The sequence below is a fragment of the Tyto alba genome, unplaced genomic scaffold (genome assembly GCF_018691265.1).
Source record: "Tyto alba isolate M040663 unplaced genomic scaffold, T.alba_DEE_v4.0 Super-Scaffold_9, whole genome shotgun sequence".
NCBI lineage: Eukaryota > Metazoa > Chordata > Aves > Strigiformes > Tytonidae > Tyto > Tyto alba.
In genome coordinates this window covers 21,887,515-21,908,936 of record NW_024881330.1, presented here as the reverse complement: position 1 = coordinate 21,908,936, position 21,422 = coordinate 21,887,515, and the positions used below count along the sequence as shown (strand labels likewise).

At 36.1% G+C, this 21,422-nt stretch overlaps 1 protein-coding gene across 50 annotated transcripts in view; it reads left to right on the top strand.

Moving 5' to 3' along the window:
* The window catches only part of RIMS2 (regulating synaptic membrane exocytosis 2), a 483,921-nt gene that overhangs the window by 413,974 nt on the left and 48,525 nt on the right, over nt 1-21,422 (top strand). For 45 of the 50 annotated variants that reach the window (XM_032987992.2, XM_042785725.1, XM_032987994.2 and 42 more), the window contains one exon: nt 12,778-13,019. The exons of 3 other annotated variants lie outside the window; for them this stretch is intronic. In XM_032987992.2, the coding sequence (XP_032843883.2) occupies nt 12,778-13,019 (242 nt within the window). The remainder of the gene's footprint in view (nt 1-12,777; nt 13,020-21,422) is intronic. 2 more of the 50 variants (XM_032987964.2, XM_032987962.2) reach the window with 2 other exon arrangements.

Sequence of the window (21,422 nt, the reverse complement as noted above, 5' to 3'; positions counted from 1 at the left end):
TCTGTGCAAGCTCCTTCACAGGGGTGGAAGCCAGTAACATTTTTTGAAAAATCTGTATTCTGGTAAAAATATCAAAAACTGTACAAAAGCTAACAAGCACCAAGAATCCATTTTCAGTGTGCATGTGCTGTTTGGTTTCTTAAAGCTATTTCAGAATGATTACAATGATTGCTCCAACTGCATTACTGGATGAAAGAAGTTAATTCTTCCTAACCTTTCTAGACAAACAGACCATATGTTTGCAAGGGAAAACTGTGGCCTGAGACTCACTCCCTGCTGCATGATCAGTCCTTTAGCAAAACTGCAGTACAGGCAGTCTGCTCTCAAGAGCTCTCTCTCTCTCTCTAGATAAGGTTTACCCAGCATATTTTCTGCCATGGGGGGAGAGAGAACTTAGGTACAGCTATGTCAGTGTTCATGTAATTTTTCAGGGAAAACATGTCAACATGCAGTTTCTTGCAGCTCTCAACCCAAGATGTTGGTGTAACAAATTTTTTAACATCACAGAAAAGTGACCTTGCCATTCCTGGGATGGGAATGGTAGATCGCAGTACAATGTTCACAAGCTCTTTTCAGCTGCAAAACATTTTGTTATGATGGACTGAGTCCTTGAACAAAATGCAGGAGCTTTATTTTGTGTCCCTCTAAGGAGGACATCATTCTGACTAGATGAGCAGAGAGCTGCTCACATATTGCCAGTCTATGACTTTGAAATCAAAGGACCTAAAATAAATGTTTTTTTCAGTAAGATTTTGTTAGTATTATTGGACTGTGTAGAGTCTGTTAGCAGTTCATGGCAAATTCTTGACCCATTTGAAGCATAGATTCAATGTCACTACTTTTTGATGTAAGCTTTTTAACTTTAGTATTCCACAGGAAGGCAAATCTTCAAAAGCTGTAAATTCATATAGCTACTGAGTCTGTAACAACACACACAGTCAATAATTTGGCCATTTGTTTTTTTTTTCACTTTCGTAGATGACATGCGGAAGAAAATTATCTGTGACTTCTGGAAAAATATTATGGAAAAGGATACAAAATACCAATGGTTCAGAAAGCAATTACATGAATTAATATATTTGTTGTGAAATCTGTACTGAGAGTAGCATACAAATCATTTAAGAAATGTAGCAAAGTCACCTGTTTCTAAGTTATTTGTCACCATCTATCAAGCTCTTGGAGACCCATTTTTTTCTGTTACTTTGGAGTAAGTACAAAAGATGTATAGACTCCTTTGCAACTAGTAAACTTATTTTGATCCACTGGGAAATAATAAAGTTATGAATTTGGAAGTACACATTATTGACAGGTGAACAGTGAAAATACCTCATTTGAAACAGTCTGCAGATTTGATGTATGGTACCCAGCAGGGAACTCGAACATATTTTCTTTGACAGAAACACAATATCATTGAGACTGCTTCCCTCTCTATGAAATGCAGCCTGCACTTTAACTTCTGTTGAGTCAGCTCTGACCTGTGATCCAGAAAGCACTGATGTACTCCTGTTACTAAAGGTTATTTAAAAACAGTGCATCAGTAGTTTAAAAAAAAACACAATAGGTGCAGATGGAAAGCCCTGTAGACCTGCAGGGAAGTAGGGATGAAGGGAAAAATTAAAATGAGGATTTGAAGCAAATATAAATGTTGAAATTATTTTTTGCACTTTTAAGTGTGTTTAAAAAGACTCATTTTCTGAAGCTATTTAAAACTAGATTGTATGATAAATTCTCCAATAGACAGACTTTTTTATCTTTATTTGTACAAGATTGAGCACAATAGGTCTGTGGACAAGAATAGCAATAGCAACAACTAAGGGTGGAGTAGAAAGTTATCAAAACAAGGGGTTGAATGTTGAAGCTCATTAGGCTTTTCTTTCTTTGATATTATGATTCTGTGGTTCTGTCTTAGTGCTGTACGTTTTCACTATTTTTATCCAAGTATTATTTTAATAGAAAAGTGAAAAGATTCTGTAAAATTCATACAGTTCCTTTTCTGATTCCTCTAAATGTACTTCATTAAAAATAATTAATGAGCTTATCAGCCATCTAAGAAACAAACATAAATGCCTTCTTGTTACTTCACAAAATTATTTCTAAAACACAGTTACTGGTTTTGTGCCAGTGCCTTTGAAACACATTGCCAGACCCAGCTGGCAAGTATAATATTTTAACTAAGGGTCAGGGAGCAAGTGCTAGTCTTACTGTTGTGTACTTAATACCTATGGTAAAATGGTGATCCAGTGGTTTGCCATTGCCCATCTGTCAATTGTAATGTTATTTGACCAAGCACCTGAACAGTTTGCTTCAGTACTACCATTGTACCTGAATGGTGTTCCAACTCATCTTAGTCTATAAAGTCCATAAGATGCTACCTAAACAAGATGGGGTATGTGTCATCAGGTGGCCCTTAGTAGGAAATAAGCCTATATATTTTCATACAAATACCACAGTGAGCCATAATACAAGACATAATACAATTCCTATGGAGGCCAAAGGTAAACAAGAAGAGATTTTGCTTGAAACATGCATGGTGTGCAAAGTGCCACATTGCCTCAGCAGGGAGCTCTGGTCATAGACCTGTCCTTCCCAGGTCAGAAAAAGTGTGCAGACTTAATGGTCAGAAAGTTGTAAGCCATGTTTCTTTATAACATTTTCTTCTTATGATGGTCTTAAGTTTTCTGTATGCTTTTCTAATTTTCCCCAGAGGCCCAAAGTGACTCAAAGTCATTTTGTCGAAGTGACAAAAGTCAGACAGGCAAGATCATGATGTCCCAGATAATGTCTCTTTTGCTGAGGTAATTATGGCTTCAGATCTCTTGCTTGTGTCCATTTAGCTCTCAGTCCCAGAAGATCAATTCAAAGAGGTGCTATGGGTTAGTGAGCTGTTAGCAGTGCCTATTCTGACCCTGATTTTTCCGAGTCCTCAAGCAACCTGAATTTGCAAGGAATGAAGGAAATGTCAGAGTTGTTTTATTCTTCAGACAGCCACTGCCACACATAGATATAAGCAGTACAACAAGCATGAATATATCCACATTGTACAGTATTAATCAAAGCAATCTGGTCCTTCATGAGTGAAGTATAGATACAGCTATAGTGAAATCCATATTGACTACAGCAATTTATTTAAATAAAGCCCTTTCAGGAGATCTGGCTGTTCCCTGTGTATTTTGTGGTTTTCCCCTTAATGTAATCTCAGTAGCATATCCTATCCAGTTCCTGCATGTCTATCTTCCAAAGTTTTATAGCTGTCAATGTGTTTTCTGAACAAGAAAAAATTCCTTATAGCTAATCTCCCTTTAATAAGGATGATAAATAATGGTTCCTCTTACCCTGAGGCAATACACGATGTCTCTTACTTTTGTATATTTTTGATAATTTCTGCCTTCCAGTTTGAAATTTTTCTCACTTTCCTGACTTGATTTTACATTATTTCTCTGGTGGTTTTAGGTCTTGGACACATAGTGGATTTGAAGTCTGGTTTATCAATTCACTGCTTGGTTTTCATTTCATAGGGCTATTTTCAGGCCCTCAAGGAACAAATCAGTGTGTTAATGTAGAAAATAGAATGATCCCTCTCTTCTGTCTCTGTTGGAAGACTGTAATTCAACAGTATGTTTGAATAAGCACATAACATTTAACTTTCAGATTAAGTACATGCAAGGTACATTTTTGTAAGAGACACTCAAATCAGGTTGCTCACTGTAAATTTTAATTTGGCAATTAAATTTAATTTGTTGTTAACCTGCTTTTACAAATGCAACTGCTTCTTTGCCAGGCTGGGCTAAAGACGATGCTTTCTAAACTCAGAGATTTTGGATGTTAGTCAAAACTGACTCTGTCTTTATTTGCAATGTACTTACTTCATTGCCAAACCTTCAGAGCTCATATGGACTGCTTGTATTTACAAATGAATATGGCAGCTGACTAATGCTTCTGAATCACAGCTAGTTTTCTCACTAGCCTCCTTTTGCATTCACACATAGTAAATGTATGGCTTAGTTCACTGTATCAAAGGAAGGAATTTCTGCAAAGACTCACTACTGTTAGCAGGGTAGTAAAGCTTTTCTGTAACTTTGTAAAGGAAAACTTCAAAGTTTATCAACACTAGATGAATATAATAATTTTAATTCTAACATTAATTTAAATTAAAAAGTTGTTATAAATAAATTTTTGTTATAAATTGTATTTTTATGTAAAAAATGGCCATTTATTCTCTTAGAGTTGAGAACTTTTATCAAAAAACTCTGAAGCCCTGTGAAGAATTCAGCTACTAGTGGTTGGAAATAATTATCTGTTAGTGTGTTTTTTCTGCATCACTTATTTGTTGTGACAGTGTTTGGTAAGTAATCCAACGGCTTGACCCCAAACGATTTTGAAATTTGGTGCTATTAAAAAAAAAAAAAACCCTAGTCATGGTATGGAAAAAGCTATATATCTACTAATTTATAATAATAAAGCAGCATGCAGAGTTTGATATCTAGCAGAGTGGGGAAGATCCAGTTAAAGGCAACCTGTATACTGTAACAGGTGAAGTATTTCTCATTTTCTATGAAGCAGAACTTTGACACAGATGCTTCATATAATAATATTGTGACTTTTATCTTGAGATGTACACAAAAGTTTTCTTTGAAAAGTAATATACATAACAAAATACACTATAATCACTGCTTTATTGTTTTCCACCAAATTTCTTGTTGTAATTTCAATAAAATAAACCTAATAATTAAGTTAGTCCAGTAACTATTGGAGATTTATATCACAAGTGAGTTAACAGGATAATTTTGACCAAGTAAATCTCAGGAGACTAAGTCGTCATAATTTCAGACCTGCACTGTCTCTCTTTGATGTGAATTGGCAGATGAGTATGTTCATTGGTCAGAAGCATTGTTCCCATGGAAGTGAGATTTCCTACATCATGGCTGTCCCCATAATGCTGTTTTTGTTAAATTTCTTCAGCAAATTAATGAAATGAGAGCCTCTCCAGTTCAGTTGAGAGGTCTATTAAGAATGGCATTAAAATTCCTCTCCTGATTGTAAAAAGCTGTAAACAAAGTCTTCAGTGGGTCTTCCAGTCTCACAAGGGACATATATTAAAAAATATCTATTACAACAATTGAAAAAAATGTTAAAATCCTTTCCCTAGGACATCACAACACACAGCTGTACTCCACACTTGGCAAAGTGGATTTTTGCTATTGCAGGTGCTTTATTTTCTTTAAGGATTGTTACCAGAGAACTAAACTAAATGACAGGAAAGTAGTAATGCTGACTTTGCATTGGAAAAAAAATAGAAACCTGCAAGATCTACCAAATGATCTAATTGTAAATCTGATTCTCCAATATGTACACTTTTGACAGAGCAACAAGATTATGTTTTCATTTCCAATAGTGCTATAAAAATAACTGCAAAAATACAAACAAAATCTTTAAAAATCCCACTAACAATATGCAATACAATGGATAGTATTGATATCTTCTCCTTCACATTTAAGAATATTAATAATATTGTAGATTGGAAAAATGCCTGTTCTTCATAATACTGGTTGTAGTAAAGTATATTTGTTGATAAGTGAAAAAAATAAATCAAGATTGTCCTAATAATTTTAGTCTATCAATCTTACTTAGAAACAGACGGAGTAGCATTTTTATTTATTCTTTGTAGAATAAATTATATTCTTTGTAATTTGTTAGTGATTACAGAATCACTGGATGTAAGGATTCTGTACTGTCCCCTGTGCTGCTTTCTGTCATGGACTGTTACGGTTCAGGGCCAGGGCCTGGTTTAACAGCCAGTTTTATATAACTTCATCAGTACTTTACTCCTGCAGAACTCCTGTTGATGTGATGTCATTTTACCAGGTTAGTGAAGAGGAAGATTTTCTACAACTATCAACACAAATTGTCTTGCTGGTATATTAGTGAGGACAATGGCGGAAGGAAGCGAAGGGAGAGGAAGAGACAGGGAAAAATGGGGGGTAGTAGCAGTTATGGTAACAGGGTTATGGGAAGTGACCGTTCAGTTCAGCAAGTCACTAGCTAAGCTACAGGGATGGGGTTCCTGGTGCTGGGACTTATTTTGAGCTGGCAGATGGATTGTGATATTTTTTAACAAATAACATACAGGGAAAGAAAGGTGTTCAGCTTACAAGAGTCTAATTATTGTTTTGATAAGTCCAAGAGAAAAACTGAGATGGTGGGAGTAGATGTCTGAAAGGATATGATCTGTGGTGTTTTGGATGACCGTGGTGTCCTAAGACTTGGGTCTGGGCCCATTTGTGATTTCTTGTCTATGGAGAAAGACTAAGTCAGTGTATTTTCCCAGTTTAGCCTTTCTCGTTGATGCCTGTTGGATTGCTTAATGTACAGAAAGAATGGGCAGTACTGCCCTGTGCAACAACATAGGATGCCTGCAAAAATCTTAATGAGGTTCTTTAACCTGTGGGACTTCATAATTGCTTTTTGTAGCCATAACAGCTTTCAGTGGAGTCACTGTCTTTAGTTCCTTCACCCCCATTCTGGTTGGTTTGCCATATATTGTAAATCTCAAAAGGCATGATAAAGCATAAGGACTCCCAGGTGTCAGTGGGTTTTTTTAGTTTTTGTTTTGTTTTTCTGGCCTAAACAAAAGGTTCCTGAGGAAATTTGGCATGTACTGTACTAATCAGCCAGCTGCTATAAAAAGTTTCTCTTTCTGTAAGCAAGAATCTGACCAACTCATGAGATGCCTTCCAACTCTGCAACTGATTCAAAAGCTGCAGCCAAAGACTGCAGGTTTTTAAATATGGCAACATGATGAGACTTTCCATTTGGTACATATGAAACAATCAGGATTCAGTGTGTCTGCAACTGCTTCATGGAAAATATAACAGCAGCCAACAATATCATCAATTAGTTCTAATATTAGTATTTTCTTGTAAGATTATTAAACACTTCTAAAGCACGAAGTCAGTCAGCAATTGAGAGAGGTTGGATGAAGTTTCTGACTTGCTTTTTACTTCTTAACATCCAAAAATGTTGTTTAAACCAAGTTTTTATCTGGAATCTGTTTATCTAGGATCTGGAGCATTTTCCCACGGTGCAGTCCATCTTACCTGGTGCAAGAGTTACCAGCTATACTGTTGTATATAAAATGTCTTCAAATCAGTTTCTCTGCCTTTAGGGCAGGATCCTTTTGCATTGTAATATCTTCCCTCTCCTTAACACAAACCTCACAAACAGTTCCATTCCTTCTCAGTCATATATCAAGGAAATGGTCTGTCTAAAGCAGGAGATACCAAGACTAAATCAAAGATCTTATGAGATCTTCTCTACCTCCCTTTTATAAGGATTTCCTTAGGCACTTTACAGTATTCCCCACTGGCTATGCATCAACTCCACAAGGGATTGTTTTCCGAGTAGCCAGTCCTAGGCATTGTATTTTGAGAGAGTTTCTCTGCCAATATTTTCTAATCTTTCTGTAATTCAGCACGGATATTGACAAAAAGGGGGGCAAAACAGGATAGTTTCTAATTATCTGCTTTAGTAGAGTGTGGAATACCTTGGTAGCAAAGTTGATTCCAGAGAATAATTGCTCTCCCTGTTTTGAAAACAAGTGGATCTCTGCAAAGAGATTAATGCCTTTAAGAAATCCAGAAACAACATTACATTCTCCAGAAAGTTATGTATAAATAGGAGGTTTGTACTTGATTACTGCTTTTCTTTAAAAGTATCCATAAAGAGCTTATGGGCTAGAATTGGCCTGTTGAATATCAGAATTTGGAAACAATCTGAGTATTGTACTATCATCAGGAAATTTAAGGCTATGTCTATAACAGTAAACTAGACAGAGACGGGACATAGTCTGGATTGTTTAAACAGTTCGTGTCCTCCTTGGTTTAGCTTTGTGCTGGACACTCCTATAAGGTGCCCCTGATTCAACCCAGGCACAATTCAGGAGATAGCATGAGTCCGGGTCTGCTTCCTGTAGGCAGCATGCCTGAGAAAACACTGTTTTGGGAAAGGTGTAAGCTATCTGTGCGTATGCAGGCTGTTAAGGTCAGAGAACAGGCCTGATCCATTTTATTAGCACATAGGTGTGGCACAAGGGTCTTCAGTGACTATAAGGACCATATTAGATTTCCTGTAATATGTATATGTCAGTCTGACTCCCCTCAGTTTGCTAGTGTGATATATTTTTAAGAATAGTATCTGGTGCTTAGGGTTGTTGTACTCCACCATTGGCTTTAAATTACAAATATTTATAGATGTCTTAGTCTAATTTATTTTCTAATGTCTTATTTTTCTTTTGTTTGTTTGATGTGAACTTTCTGCTTTAACTTTGAGAATGTATTCCTCTAAAATTTATCCATAGTGTAGGTGGCCACAAACAATTACAGATAAAAAAATGTACTGTAAAAGACATAGGATGCTGACATGCCCAATTTGACCCTGACTATCTGGAATAATTATCACTTGGGAATATACAAAAATACTTAGTGCTTGTCTTGAGTTTGCTTTAAGTAGACCATTTTAATTGATCAGATTTCAGGGTTTATTTTACACTTAGATGTTATTAGTCATTTAACTTGCATTTGAGTACCCCTGCTTGTTTGTGAAGACATTACAGAAGAATGCTGTATTTTAGGTACAGTGTGCAAAATTACTTCTCACAACTGAGAAAAACTAGAAAAAGTGATTGAAGTAGAAGACTAAGTAGAGAAATATTTCCTTTTTCTCTGTTCACTGGAAAATTGAAGCATCTGACCAGCTAATTAGACAGAGAGACCTGTTTTCAGTTCTTGGTGCCCTCAACTGGTTTCCAGGGTTTAGGGGTAATGCAGGAAGCAACGTTCCCATGTAAGTTTTGCCCATTACCCTAACCTTGTTGACTGGTTTGTCCCCATAAGCTAAAGTCAGTGGCCTGGGGTTCTTATTTTGATTCTAATAAGGGTGGTTATTATGCCATTGTGCACATGTGGTTGGGACTAGCATAGTTAATTCTTTTATTTAATTTTTTTTCCCCATCTGGCTCCATATTCTCTTTGCAGAGGATATTTTTAAGATGAGTTTCTCATAAAGCACCTTGAGAACCGTGGTTTTAGTTCATATCTATTCATTGACTCATATAATCTCATCAATTAATATCAGTTTTAAAATATTGTTGTCCATATTGAACTGGATGTGTGTGTGTGTGATTATCTTTGTGTATATGTGCACGTAAAGGAAACTTCCAGTAATTTCTGTTTCATGTTAATAGAAAAGGTTGTAGGCTTTACTCTCTTTTACTCTGAAGTCCATCTTTCTGTTACCTCAGAAAGGAGCTGAACCTGATGTACAACACCTTATTTTTTCTGAGAATAATCCATTTCTGTCACTGTCAAAAGACAGTCTGGGTAGAAGGATGGCTTCACTTGTGAGGATACCAAGCATCTACCAAGAATAATTAGTGAGTGAGGGTTGGATGGCCAGAAAGCATTCAGAATGCTGATGAAGGAGGTGCACATGACCACTGCAGATTTACTGTAAGGCACTATAAGCCACTTAGGACTCTTCTAGTGCTAATTTCACAAATTAGTATGAATTTTTTCCTTGAGAGAAGAATTGAGAAAAAACAAAGCCACTGCTATGTAATGGCTTTCTCCAGCAGCTGTTTGCTAGTTGGGAGCATAACAAAGATATCTTCCCCGATGCTTTTAGAGAAGGGGGAAAAAACCCTAAACCCTTAATTAAAGCAAATATTTTTAGAACTCTACTGGAAAAAAATAGATTCGTGAATGAACTTTTAATATTAGCTATTTGTACTAGTATTTGATATATCCACACAAATCTAAATCTCTTTTTCCTTATTTGAATTCACTTTCCTACTTTTCTCAGTTGGTCAAAAGAATGTGGCTGAATGAAGTCTACCTCATTGTTGGCAGGTGTACACAGCAAAATTTCATTTTATGATACAGAAGCTTTTAGACATCAGCCAAGGAGCAAATTTTTGTAATGCATAGTACTTTCATAGTTAACTGCATAGTGAAATTATAGCAACTTTGTTTGCATGCCAGTATTTTTAAGCACAGTGATTTCTTTAGCAAGGGTAATTATTGTAATCCATTGCACTTAAATAGAATTATACATCTTGGGAAATGACACTTGAAGCACCTAAAAGGCACATTAGGCTCAGGAAATGGGAAATTTCTCCTCATTGTAACTTTTATGAGAAAACAATATTTCTGTTTTCACTGCTATGACATAAGACCATTCTTAAATATTATTATCACTTACAAAGCAATGTCATAATTACTATTTTCTATATGACAGGAACCCACTGATTTTCTGGATGTCATTATTGAAAAATGGATCATTGGAATAGGTTGTTCTGCAAGCAGTAAAAATGTTACATCCCCTATTAGTCTGTGTATGCGAATCAGCTCCTACCTGAAATAAGAGAGATTAAGTAATGACTTGTACTACAATCTTTCCCCAAAGGGGCATTCATAAGATCTCTCTCCAGGGATCTGTTTTCAAAGCAATTTTAGAAACTAAATAGCTCTAGTTTTCTACTCCTGTGTCAGATTTGAACCAATTTTTTCAAATATTGAAAAGAGACACCTGACAGAAAACACAGCCACATTAATCATATTTCCTTAGAGAACCTGGGTTAAAAATAGCATTACTGGATAAAGGGCTCTAATTTTCTGATTCTTAGAAGAATGTTGCATAAGATAAAGTTGGATATACTATCTCTTTCTAGGTCTGTAGTATTTCTTATATGCAAAGTAGTGTTGAAACTGTGAACTAGTTTCTGTGGCATCTTGTTTCTGTGAAGCAAAAATATTAGTTTGAAATAAAATACAACATGTGGTATTATCATCTGACAAGGAAGTTATTGTGGTGCTAAAAAGACCCACAAATACAGATCCCCTTTTTTTTAAACTTCCCTGCCTTCCTCTTTACCCACATCCTATCCCGCTCCTTCCTTAGTGATAAATGTACCAATGTAAAACAGTGTGTACTAACATATAACAACAAAGAGTTAAAAAAGGATAAGAAAAAAGCTTTCAGGTTACCACTCTGTTCCAGTCTTTTGTTACTGTCTGTCCAGGCAAGACCAATACGGCTCTCTCTGAGCTTTGTTTTGTGCATCTCCATCTGTTGATCCAAGATTTCATTTATATTTTCCCTTATAACTTCCTTGAGAATCACACTCAATATTTTTTTGACTTGATAGTAAAGGTCTACTTCTTCTGTAAACTAGCTCTTATGATTTCCTCTGATTTGTAGCTCAACTCCAGGCATTTTGTGCTTTCATGCACATACAGCTGACAACTAAAGAGCAGACCTCTTTATGGGTTCCTCACAGGTATCTTAAATAGTTGCACTGTTGTTCCAAATCTCATGCCTCATCCCACTTCCCCTTGAATCAGTGGGAAGAGACCCAGTGATCCCTTTGTTTTTGAGGGCACTGCATTAATTCCATAGATAAGTTTTTACTGACAGAACATGTGTTGTAAAAACTTCATAAAGAAGAAATAAAACCTTCCTATTTTGAAATAGATTCAGGCCATTATAGGTAAGGGGAAATGAATGTGGCTATACCCATTAAAATTTACTCTAGAGCCATTTGCTGAGCAGTAAAGCTCTAGGAATAGCCTTTGCATCTTTTTGAAAATCTGTTTAAAATGCAAAGATTTTCTTTGTTAGCCTTCATATACTGGTGATTTAACACAAAAATAATTTCTCCTGGTTTCCAGAATTATTCCACTTTTTTGTGGATTGTCTAAAACTATATCATGGGGACGTTTTAATGAGATGCACTATAGTGAACAGAATAATAAAGGTCTAAGTTCTGTGCAAGAACTCTACTGAAATAGAAACTTTCTTTATTTATTCTCAGGCCCACATGTGCTCCAGAGTTTCCAGATCTGGATATTTGTCCAGATATACCAGTTAGATGTCAGGGCAAAATTTGCATAGGTACTTCTGTCGTCACTGTAGATTGTCATTTCTGTGCAAAGGAAGGTTCCCTTAGCCTGGACCACTGGGAGATCAGGTCCCCCCAGGGCATGTTGTGAAATACTGCAGCAGATAATTTAGGTGCAGCCACACAGAGAATGTAGAAACAGTCTACAAATGAATACAAAATGTATATTAGAATTAAATTCCATTTTATCAGTAATGATGATCTATGTCACGTAGTGGCCAAGTGTTGTATGAAATACATATATAACACATCTATTTCTTGCTGAAGAGAGGGAGCAAAAAACCTGTGGCTATTCATTACTGTAGGATAACTGAGCTAGACCAATTTACTGGAAACATTCTTGAAATGTCTGGATGTTTAAAACCAAAGCTAGGCTTCAGACTAATATCCTTTTCCACTCAGAAATGAATCAAATATCTGTTTCCTGGAGAGATATAGATTATTTGTATCTATATATGTGAGAAGAGGGGCAGAGAACTGACCGCAAAACTTAAATTCCTCAATCAAAAAGTGTATATATGATATAGGAATGTATTAATTCTTTGATATGCTTTTGCTGGTAATGTGTTTTTAAACAATCAGTAAATAAGAGCTTGTTATTTAAAACAAAATTTTAATGAGTCAAGTGTGTTTACGGGAGACCAAACAGAAATCTAGAATTAAAGTTGCTCCTCTTCACCTCTCAAAAACCAAACCCCACCTGTTTGAATTAGCTGCTTTTACCCCCCAGTCTCCCAAAACTTTCCATCTGAAACCTGTCCTTTTCTGTCTTCCCCTTTTTACTCTTCTTTGTCTGCGCTGTTTATCCATCCACTGGCTGACAGTGTCTTTACATCCAAAATGCAAAGCAGACAGATGGGCACCTCGGGAAATAACATGACTAAGAGCACCAGCATCGGTGGGGACATGTACACCTTGGAGAAGAACGATGGCAGCCAGTCGGACACGGCCGTGGGCACTGTTGGCGGTGGTGGCAAAAAGAGGCGCTCCAGCATCGGTGCAAAGATGGTCGCCATCGTGGGTCTCTCGCGGAAAAGCCGTAGCACGTCACAACTCAGCCAAACTGGTAGGAACTGAGGTTTTTTTTTCCCCCTTCAAATTATCATTTGAATATACATAATGTGTGTGTATTATGGTTTAATCATTTGGATATTCTGTTGAAGTTGCCTAATCAACAGTATTCTATGGAATGAAGAAAATGGTCAAACATCTTTTTTCTCTGGACATTTACTAAACTATTTTTTTCTTAGCAAAGATCTTTTTCAGGTTCGACTGAGGCTTTTATTTTTCTGCTTGATGAAACCTGCTTAATGCACTAATTCCTTGTTTCTCAGGAGACAACATGAGCTGCTGTACTTCTGTTTGGGGGGAATCCTTACTGCAAGTTTGTGAAGGGTCACTGAAAAGTTGAAAAATTCCTTTGCTTTTGTCACAAATAGTGTTTGCGTATTTCAGTATGGGCTTTTTTTTTCCACATTTGAACATACGACCTTATTTTGAAATGAAACAATTTTCCTGAAAAAAATAATATGTCATATTTTATTTCTTTAGTGCAACTCTTTTACTGCTTTTTAATTATTTTCTTTTCAGCTCACAAGCATATTGACCATCAGTGTAAATTTTGCTCATTTCTGTTTATCTCAGTTAAAATATTCTACCTAGGAAAAATGGAGAGGCTTTTTGCTTTGATATGTAAAGAATTTAAGATCTTACGCATTTTTTTCTATTCCTCCTATTTCAGGGAAAATCCATATAATGCACTCTGAAAAGCTCTCATTGTCAATTAAGGAAGTTGTATAGGACAAGTATTTTACATGGAAAAAGATAACTTGTATTTAAATGACATATATGCAAAAAAAGTGTTTAAGCAATTTATATAGTGATGCACATATATATATATATTTCAAGGTATATATGTAAGATATAATGTATGTTCATAATTTAAGCAAAACTGTTGTAGTGTCATCTGGTTCAACATAAGTTTATAGTGTTCAGCTTTGTGTGGTCCCATCTGAAGGTCTCCATTATGCTAACCACCATTCAAACATTGATAAGAAATTTTATGTTCTCTGGAAAGTTTGCAGTTTATATCAGGAAACCAAAGTGATAAGGGTTTTAATGTACAAGTAAACGGAGGAAAATAATGATTGTGGTAAATTGTGTAAGTAAACTTTTGTAGGAAGGGGATTTAAAGTACCTGGAAAGAGTAGAAGTTAAAAAGAGGGAAGAGGAAGGGTAAGCAAGAGGGGTAACAGTGCAGAAGAAGGAGGAGCACAGAAAGAGAGCACGGAGCTTGAGTGTGCATCTTACTGAATGTGATATCAGACAAGAATGAAAAAGGGAAAGAATGTACATAGTGAAAGCTCTAAATATCAGGCATCAGTAGGAAAGTCTTTGCAGCAATCTTCATGTTTTACCAACTCACTTGTGGGTTATGGAAATGGCAGTTACATATACGTTTCTATTTTCTTTGAGTTCAAATGAATGCGAGGCAAAAGATGAAGTCATCTTTATAGAATTCTGGGAAGTGTCTGGTTGGGCAGGAAAAAACCAGTCATTTTCTCACCTAGAAATCTAAATTTTACTCATGATAGTAGACAGGTATGTAAGTATTGATGTATTTGGATATCAAGTTGAATGCAATGCACTACATTACTAGTTCTGTAAGAGGTATTAAATGAAGCATATCAGCTCTTCGTTTGCTGTTCAAGTATGTCTCAGCACTAGAGAGAATCTGTATTGTGTGTCTTGCCTAGATTTGATTTAAATGCCAGGCTGTCTTAGTTATTTGGGACTTTTGATCTGAAGTTTTTCTCTCTGTTATATCCAATCAGTTGCCCAACAACTGATTAGATGCTCAAGTCAGGCACAAACGTGAAATCTAATTCTTTCAAAAGCCCTCAAGGTCTTTTGACCCATTGACTGAATGGTGTGTTATGAACAATTCTTGAGTAAGGAGCTGTATTTCAGTGCTGTCAGAGGTGCAGCAGGAACCAGGGCAGCCTGCACAGCTCTGGCCAGCAGCCCTTCTCCCTCGGCTGCTCAGGGCTGGCCTGTGCCTGGCCTTGACCAGAGCAGCCAGTGCACCCCCCGCCACCACCTTCCGAAAAGGCCCCTTGTGTGTCAGTTGGATATGGGTTGTCTTGTGCATTTGTCACTGCACGCCAGCTCCTGCCACCCTATTTGAGAGCGCTCCTCTCAGAGGGGGGCTTGTCTGGTGGCCACATGTGGCTGCACCTAACAGGGCATGCGGTGTGCATTGTTAGGAAGCAAGCCGGCGGCCACATGTCAGCCCCTGGATGAAGAATGTGTACGGTGCTGAGTCTTCAGTGACGCAAAGTGATGGCGTGTTGGGTGGGTGAGGGTGAGGTCACATCACGAAGAAGTGTTTTGCACGGCTTAAGCAGCCATTGGCACAACTTAAAGAAAATATTGGACACCAGTGTTATACATGAATGCCAGAGGTATAAAATTTGTAGTTAATGTATTTAATGAATTTATAAATTCCCTGGTTTATCTCATCAAGTTCCTGTTTTCAGATGGTAAGTGCCTGCACCAGGAATCACGTGTTGGTACAAGCATTGATACAAGGGTTGGGATAAAAACACTAACGTGCTGTATAGGTCCTGCGAGTACAATTTTCTGGAACTGAAAGGCAGGGGATACTCAGGTGGCAAGGCACTGGGACCACACAGAAACTAGTCGAAGTATAAAGGTTCTTAGGTAGGTTCTGAAGAAATTATGTCATTCAATTGATCAGCTAAGTATCTCCTTACATATCAGGCTTGAAAAAGCATGCTGATATCATGAGATAACAATACTCCTTCTATAGAAAGTTATGATCATATTTATAGCAACTAGACTTCTGTAAACTATGTGCTCATGTGGAAGTCAGAAGAAATGCCTATCAGTATCTCTGAAACTTTTTTCACATGCTTTGTAAAGCATATTTGTATTTCAGTGGTTTTCTTCAGTCATATTTTATGACAGAACTTTTGTTGAAAGTAGGTCATCATAACTGCTTTCAGGACTGTGGATCAGACTTACAATAAATGCCTTTAAAGGTCCATTTTTACTGTCTTTTCAAATTAATTTTATGATATTTCTTGTTATTTGGCATAGTCTTAAGAAGTCAACACAAAATAGAACAAAGTATTTTTTTTTTTATTCCGGTCTGCAGTTCTTTTAGTGCATTCAGGTAGAAACAGTTGCTTGGGTTTTTACAGGTAAAGGGTATATTGATTTGTTGTTATAGATGGGAGTAAAAGGAGTAATAATAATAACAATCATAATAATAACAACAACAACAACAACAACGGTATTTGGATTTCATTCAACTATGGCTAGTGTATATTCTGTGTTGGAAGGCCTCCAGAGATAACTGGATACATCTGAAATATGACAAAAACCTGAATAAGCAATGCTCTTTTCTCCTCAGACATATACAGTCTTAAATGCCTAGAAAATTGATAATCTATCAATTCCACTGACCAAGCCTATCAAGGGGAGTTTATGAGAATAAAATAATAATTTAAAAAGTTGAAAAGCTCTTACCTCATTAACATAGGGACTAGGAACTGATCTTTTCAGTTTATCACAGCAAGAGAATCCAAGTGTGTTCTCATATGTAAAGACCTTAATTAGTGCTCTGTGGATCACTATTGTTATGGGAAAAGAAAGAGCAGAAAAAATGCCTGTGTAAAGATCATGAGAAAACAGAAAACATGAATAAAAATAGATGAGACTCATTCTCTGGTTTCCATTTGGGCTTAAAGGATCGTTGTAATTTATTATTTTAAAAGTTCATAGTCCTTATAACAATGTGTATCGCTGCTGTGATATTTTTTTCCTATTGTTTAATTTAGTGAAAATTCTAATTGTAGGAATATACAGGATCAGTATTTTGTGAACTGATTTGATTTATTTCAAAGGAATTTGAAAAAAAAAAAAAAAAAAAAAACAAACAACCTTGGAAATTCCTGCAGATTCTTTAACCTTGAAATCAAGCTAATGACTGGATGACACAAAAGACTTTAGTAAAAGATGCTATACAGTAGAGTGGCAAGGTAAATCAGAATTTATTTTAGTTCTGTTTCCTGTATATTTTCAGTGCTATGAAAAGTAGCTACAGGAATTCTCCCTACACTTGAGTCGAGCAATCATTCCTAGGATCTAACATTTGTCAGGTTAGAAAGCGTTTATGTTGTAACCTTCAGGTCCTGATTCCACAGGCATTCTTATTGGAAAAGCTGGCTTTCTTTACAGTGGAAAAAAAATACAAAATGTAAATCCCAAGCAGTATCTTAACAGTGTTTGCTTAGCTATTAATATCTGGAATGCAGCCCTTTTCCTGCTGGACAGCCCTGAGGGAACTGATGATCAGGCTTCCATAGAGATGCAGACCTGTAACTCTCAGGTGTATCTCATTAATGAGTGTAGTCTTTGCCCTCTTCTGATTACACAACCTTAGATCTCCCTTTCAACTTACATGCACTGTCTCTGGCAGGTGGATACCTGGGTGTCTGTCTTCACTTACTTAGCTGACATTTCTCCTTTAGCTGAGAAAATACTTTATCTTTTCTTTAGGTAGCCAAGACCTATTGTGTTTGTAGGCTGGTTATATCCAAAAGCCTAAGCAGTTTAATTTATGTTTTCAAGACTTTTTCAAGATGAGATTTTAGAATCTGGACCACACCATGGATCATACATGCTAAAACATTTTCTGTGTAGGTACATTTAGTCACACGTGCAGAGTCCAGTGCACTCTCAGAGACGGAATCCACAGTGCATTTGGGAATATGATCACAATAGATGTCATCTATTAAAATAGATGACAAAAAAGCATGTAACAGTATGACTTGAGAGTGACCAGCACAGTAATGCCTGCAGAGAGGTATAATCATGTGTTTGAATAGAAATAAATGCCCTTATGTGTCTCTCTAGAGCATCACTACAGGGTACGGTGCTCTGGAGGGCCCTGTGCGTGTGAACCTAGCAGATGATGCTGGGGGCCAGCTGACACTGCTTGAACTACAGTTTCTTTGTGGCGACATATTGCTCCATGTGATCTAACTATTCTTTCTAATAGGTGAGTTCTCCCAAGATAAAAGTTGTAGGAAAGCATAGGAAAACTATTGGAAAACTATGCAAAGTTCAACCAAGACATAGACAACTATTAAAGCCTACTAAAATCTCATCAGAACCTAAAAAAAAATTTTATTTTCTAATGACCAAGGTAAAGGCTGTCCCTCCTTTATCGGGAAGACAAACTTTGGCAAGATGTCATATGTGGCATGAATTTATAGGGCTGTAAAAGTAGAGTTTTGGGACCGTGTGTCGTAGTGTTCTGATCTCTCTTAATATCCTTTATAATTTTGGTTGGGTTAAAATATGGCATTATATTCTTGAATTTATATTTCTCTGTAGAAAAAAGCACAAAAATAATTTGATTCAATGCAAAACAAAATAATGATTGCCCTTGAGAGGATTAAATAGCATTCATCAAAAAGGCACTTCTGTTTTAATGAATTCTGGAGAGGTCCAAAGAGCAACCCCGGTGAAACAAGGTTAAAGTATTTTGAAATGTTGATATTTTATGGCTACATCTTTTCTTAGCAGAAATGTAAGAGAACTAGGTCTCTCAGAGCAAAAATCTTGACTGAGATTTTATTTTCTCTGTGTGTTAAAAGCCAAATTTTAGATTCTATATGGTTTGTAGGGTGTTGAAACTATGGTCTGAAGTGCTGTATTCATAAGTAGAATAGTCTCAGTTATGTCTGTCATGAACCAACCACGTCGCCTGTAGAGCAATTTCCTCAATTACTGGAATAATTGAAAGAAATCTGTTGGGAACATTGGTCTTGGTCTTGTATGGAATTTCACATTTCTCAATTCAAAGTTTGGATTTATATAAAAACCAGTCTTCTACCACACTTACAGTACATATGTTTCCTATTAAAAAGAAGACAATTAATCATTTCCAACAGTGGTAACTAAAGGAGAAACTACAATGATTGCCTTTCATTGTCTAAAATGAGATAGAATATGGTAAGTAAACTTACTGAACTAAAGGTGTATTTGTTTTCATAATATACATTGTTATTTTCTATCCCTAGAATTAATTTATGTTGCCAAAATGGCAACTGAAATTATCATCCACTACTTTTAATCTGGCCATGTATTTTATTTTTTTAAAAATCACATATGTAATTCAGGTGATTTGAAGCAAGCCATTTGTTTGAGATTTTATTTCCTTTCCTACTCCAGAGACAGATTTCTAATGTTAATAATTTGCTTTAATGTGTAGTATGAAACTTGTAGCAATATTATTGATGTGTAATCTGATTTAGTTTCAAAATAAACCCATATTACATTGATAGAAATATAGGATTAGCAGTTGACAAGAGATTAAGGCCAATTTGTACTACTGATTAGTTGAGAACTGTGACCTGAATCCTTTACCAAAAAGGAAGTACCATTATATTAAATACATGGCCAAGAGCATTATTCAGCTTTTACTAAACAAACTCTGGAGAGTATGCTAATAAATAAATAGACTCTAATTGCAAACTAAAAAGGCTGACTACACAGTCTTTTAAATATATTTTACTAAAGCGATAGATTTTTGTTTTTAATTTGCTTTCTTCCACATGCAAGAAAAGACTAGGAAAGAAGATGAGGCAGTACAAAATTTATTCAACTCTCCTCAGTGGATTTCCTGTAGAGGAGATAGGTATATATCTGAGTCCTCATATTTTCATAAAGCTTCTGTAAGAGATGGATACAGTGAGAAGAAATATATAGCTGAGGTATCGGAACTGAACTCCAGGCAGTGCTAGCTATGACTTTACAGAAGTCCTCTGGAGGACATTTCTCACACACAAAGTGTGGGGAACACCTTAAGCTCTATGTAAGCAGAAATTCCATGGAGATGAGATGAAAGTCCTGTGATGAGTCTAGGAAGTAAGAATAAAAGGCTTAATTTGGGGACAAAATGTGCAGATCGTGTACACCAACTGAGCAATACTGCCCCAGTCACAAATTACTCATTGAGCTTCCTCTCTGTAGTATTTACCAACTCAATGAGATATACACCTGTGAGATTTCCAGCTGACTGTGGTAGAACTAAAAGTAAAACCCCTGGTTGTAGGCATTTCTATGATTAAAAACCTCTACTTATCTTTCCAAAAATTATTTGCTGTGTTACTAACCCTTTCCTTAAAAAGCAAAGTACTTATATTACCACTTGATCTCATTAATAAGGGAAAAAAAAGGAGAAAGTTATAAGTGAGATCAGAACATTCAGCTTGACCCTCCAGGATTTTTTTCTTCCCATAATTAGAGGTAAAAATAGAGAGAAATGTAGGGTGATCTTTCTTGGTAAGAATACTACTAAACTATCTTTTCTCATTCAAAGCAGAAGAATTCCCATAAGATCCCTGCTAATAAAAAATATACATCTCATCAAAAAACTTTAAAGCTGTTTTATTTCTTTTTTCACAGTAAACAAGATTTGTTCTTTGGGTTGTTACATAAGGAAAACCCATTACAGTCCTTCCTGAATTAATTCAATCTGGAGAGGATTTCTTTTTTAGGCTGTGTGAGAGCTTTTAGACAGAACAATTCAGGCTTTCCTTAAGAAAGTTTCAGTTGAAAACTTGTTTGGGGATTTTATAATCCTTTAGTTAACGTGTGGTATAATATGCATGAGTTTCTTGATTGGTGTTCTGTGAAAGATAGTTCTGACTTCGTTCTGTGGAAACATGAGAGTGAGAAGAAGAACCTTATAGGGCAATTTCATACTTTTACTCAGCTGGTTATTCAGTTTTCAGTTTGCCTGAAATGTCTAGGTTACCTACCTGTACTTACAGTTCTGGGTATCTATGCAGTTTATACTTTAGGGAAGAAAATTCAGGTTTATTTTTTTCCAGTTGAAATATTTTTTCTAGTATTGTCAATTTTTTACATAGCCACCTAAATGAGTATTGTTTGTATTGTTCCAGAAGGACAATACTCATCTTCACATTGCTCTGTGAACCACTTTCACTAAATAACAATGTGCCATGAGGAAGGATTTACTTCAGATCTTCACAGACCAGCAGGAAGAGGCCTGCTGTACTTTGCTCTTGAACAGTTATCAGAAGCATGGTTTTAGCACCAAAAATAAATGGCATTTATATTTACAGATTCATTAGGGCTGCACCTTTCTTTAATTTAACATTTCATAAAAGTACAAGATTTCCTTCCTTGCACTTAAATGGAATGCAATATTAAAGGTCCTTTAGCAAGTCATATCTCAATATTGAATTTATGCCTTTAATATATAATACCCCTTTAACTATAATACCCATGCCATCAGCAATTCTATTAATACCCTTTTGATAAATGAAAATTGTTTTCTAAGGAAATAAGATAATTTATAAAATAATTACCTGAAAGTAGAAAATAATGAAAATAGCTCCAAAAGCAA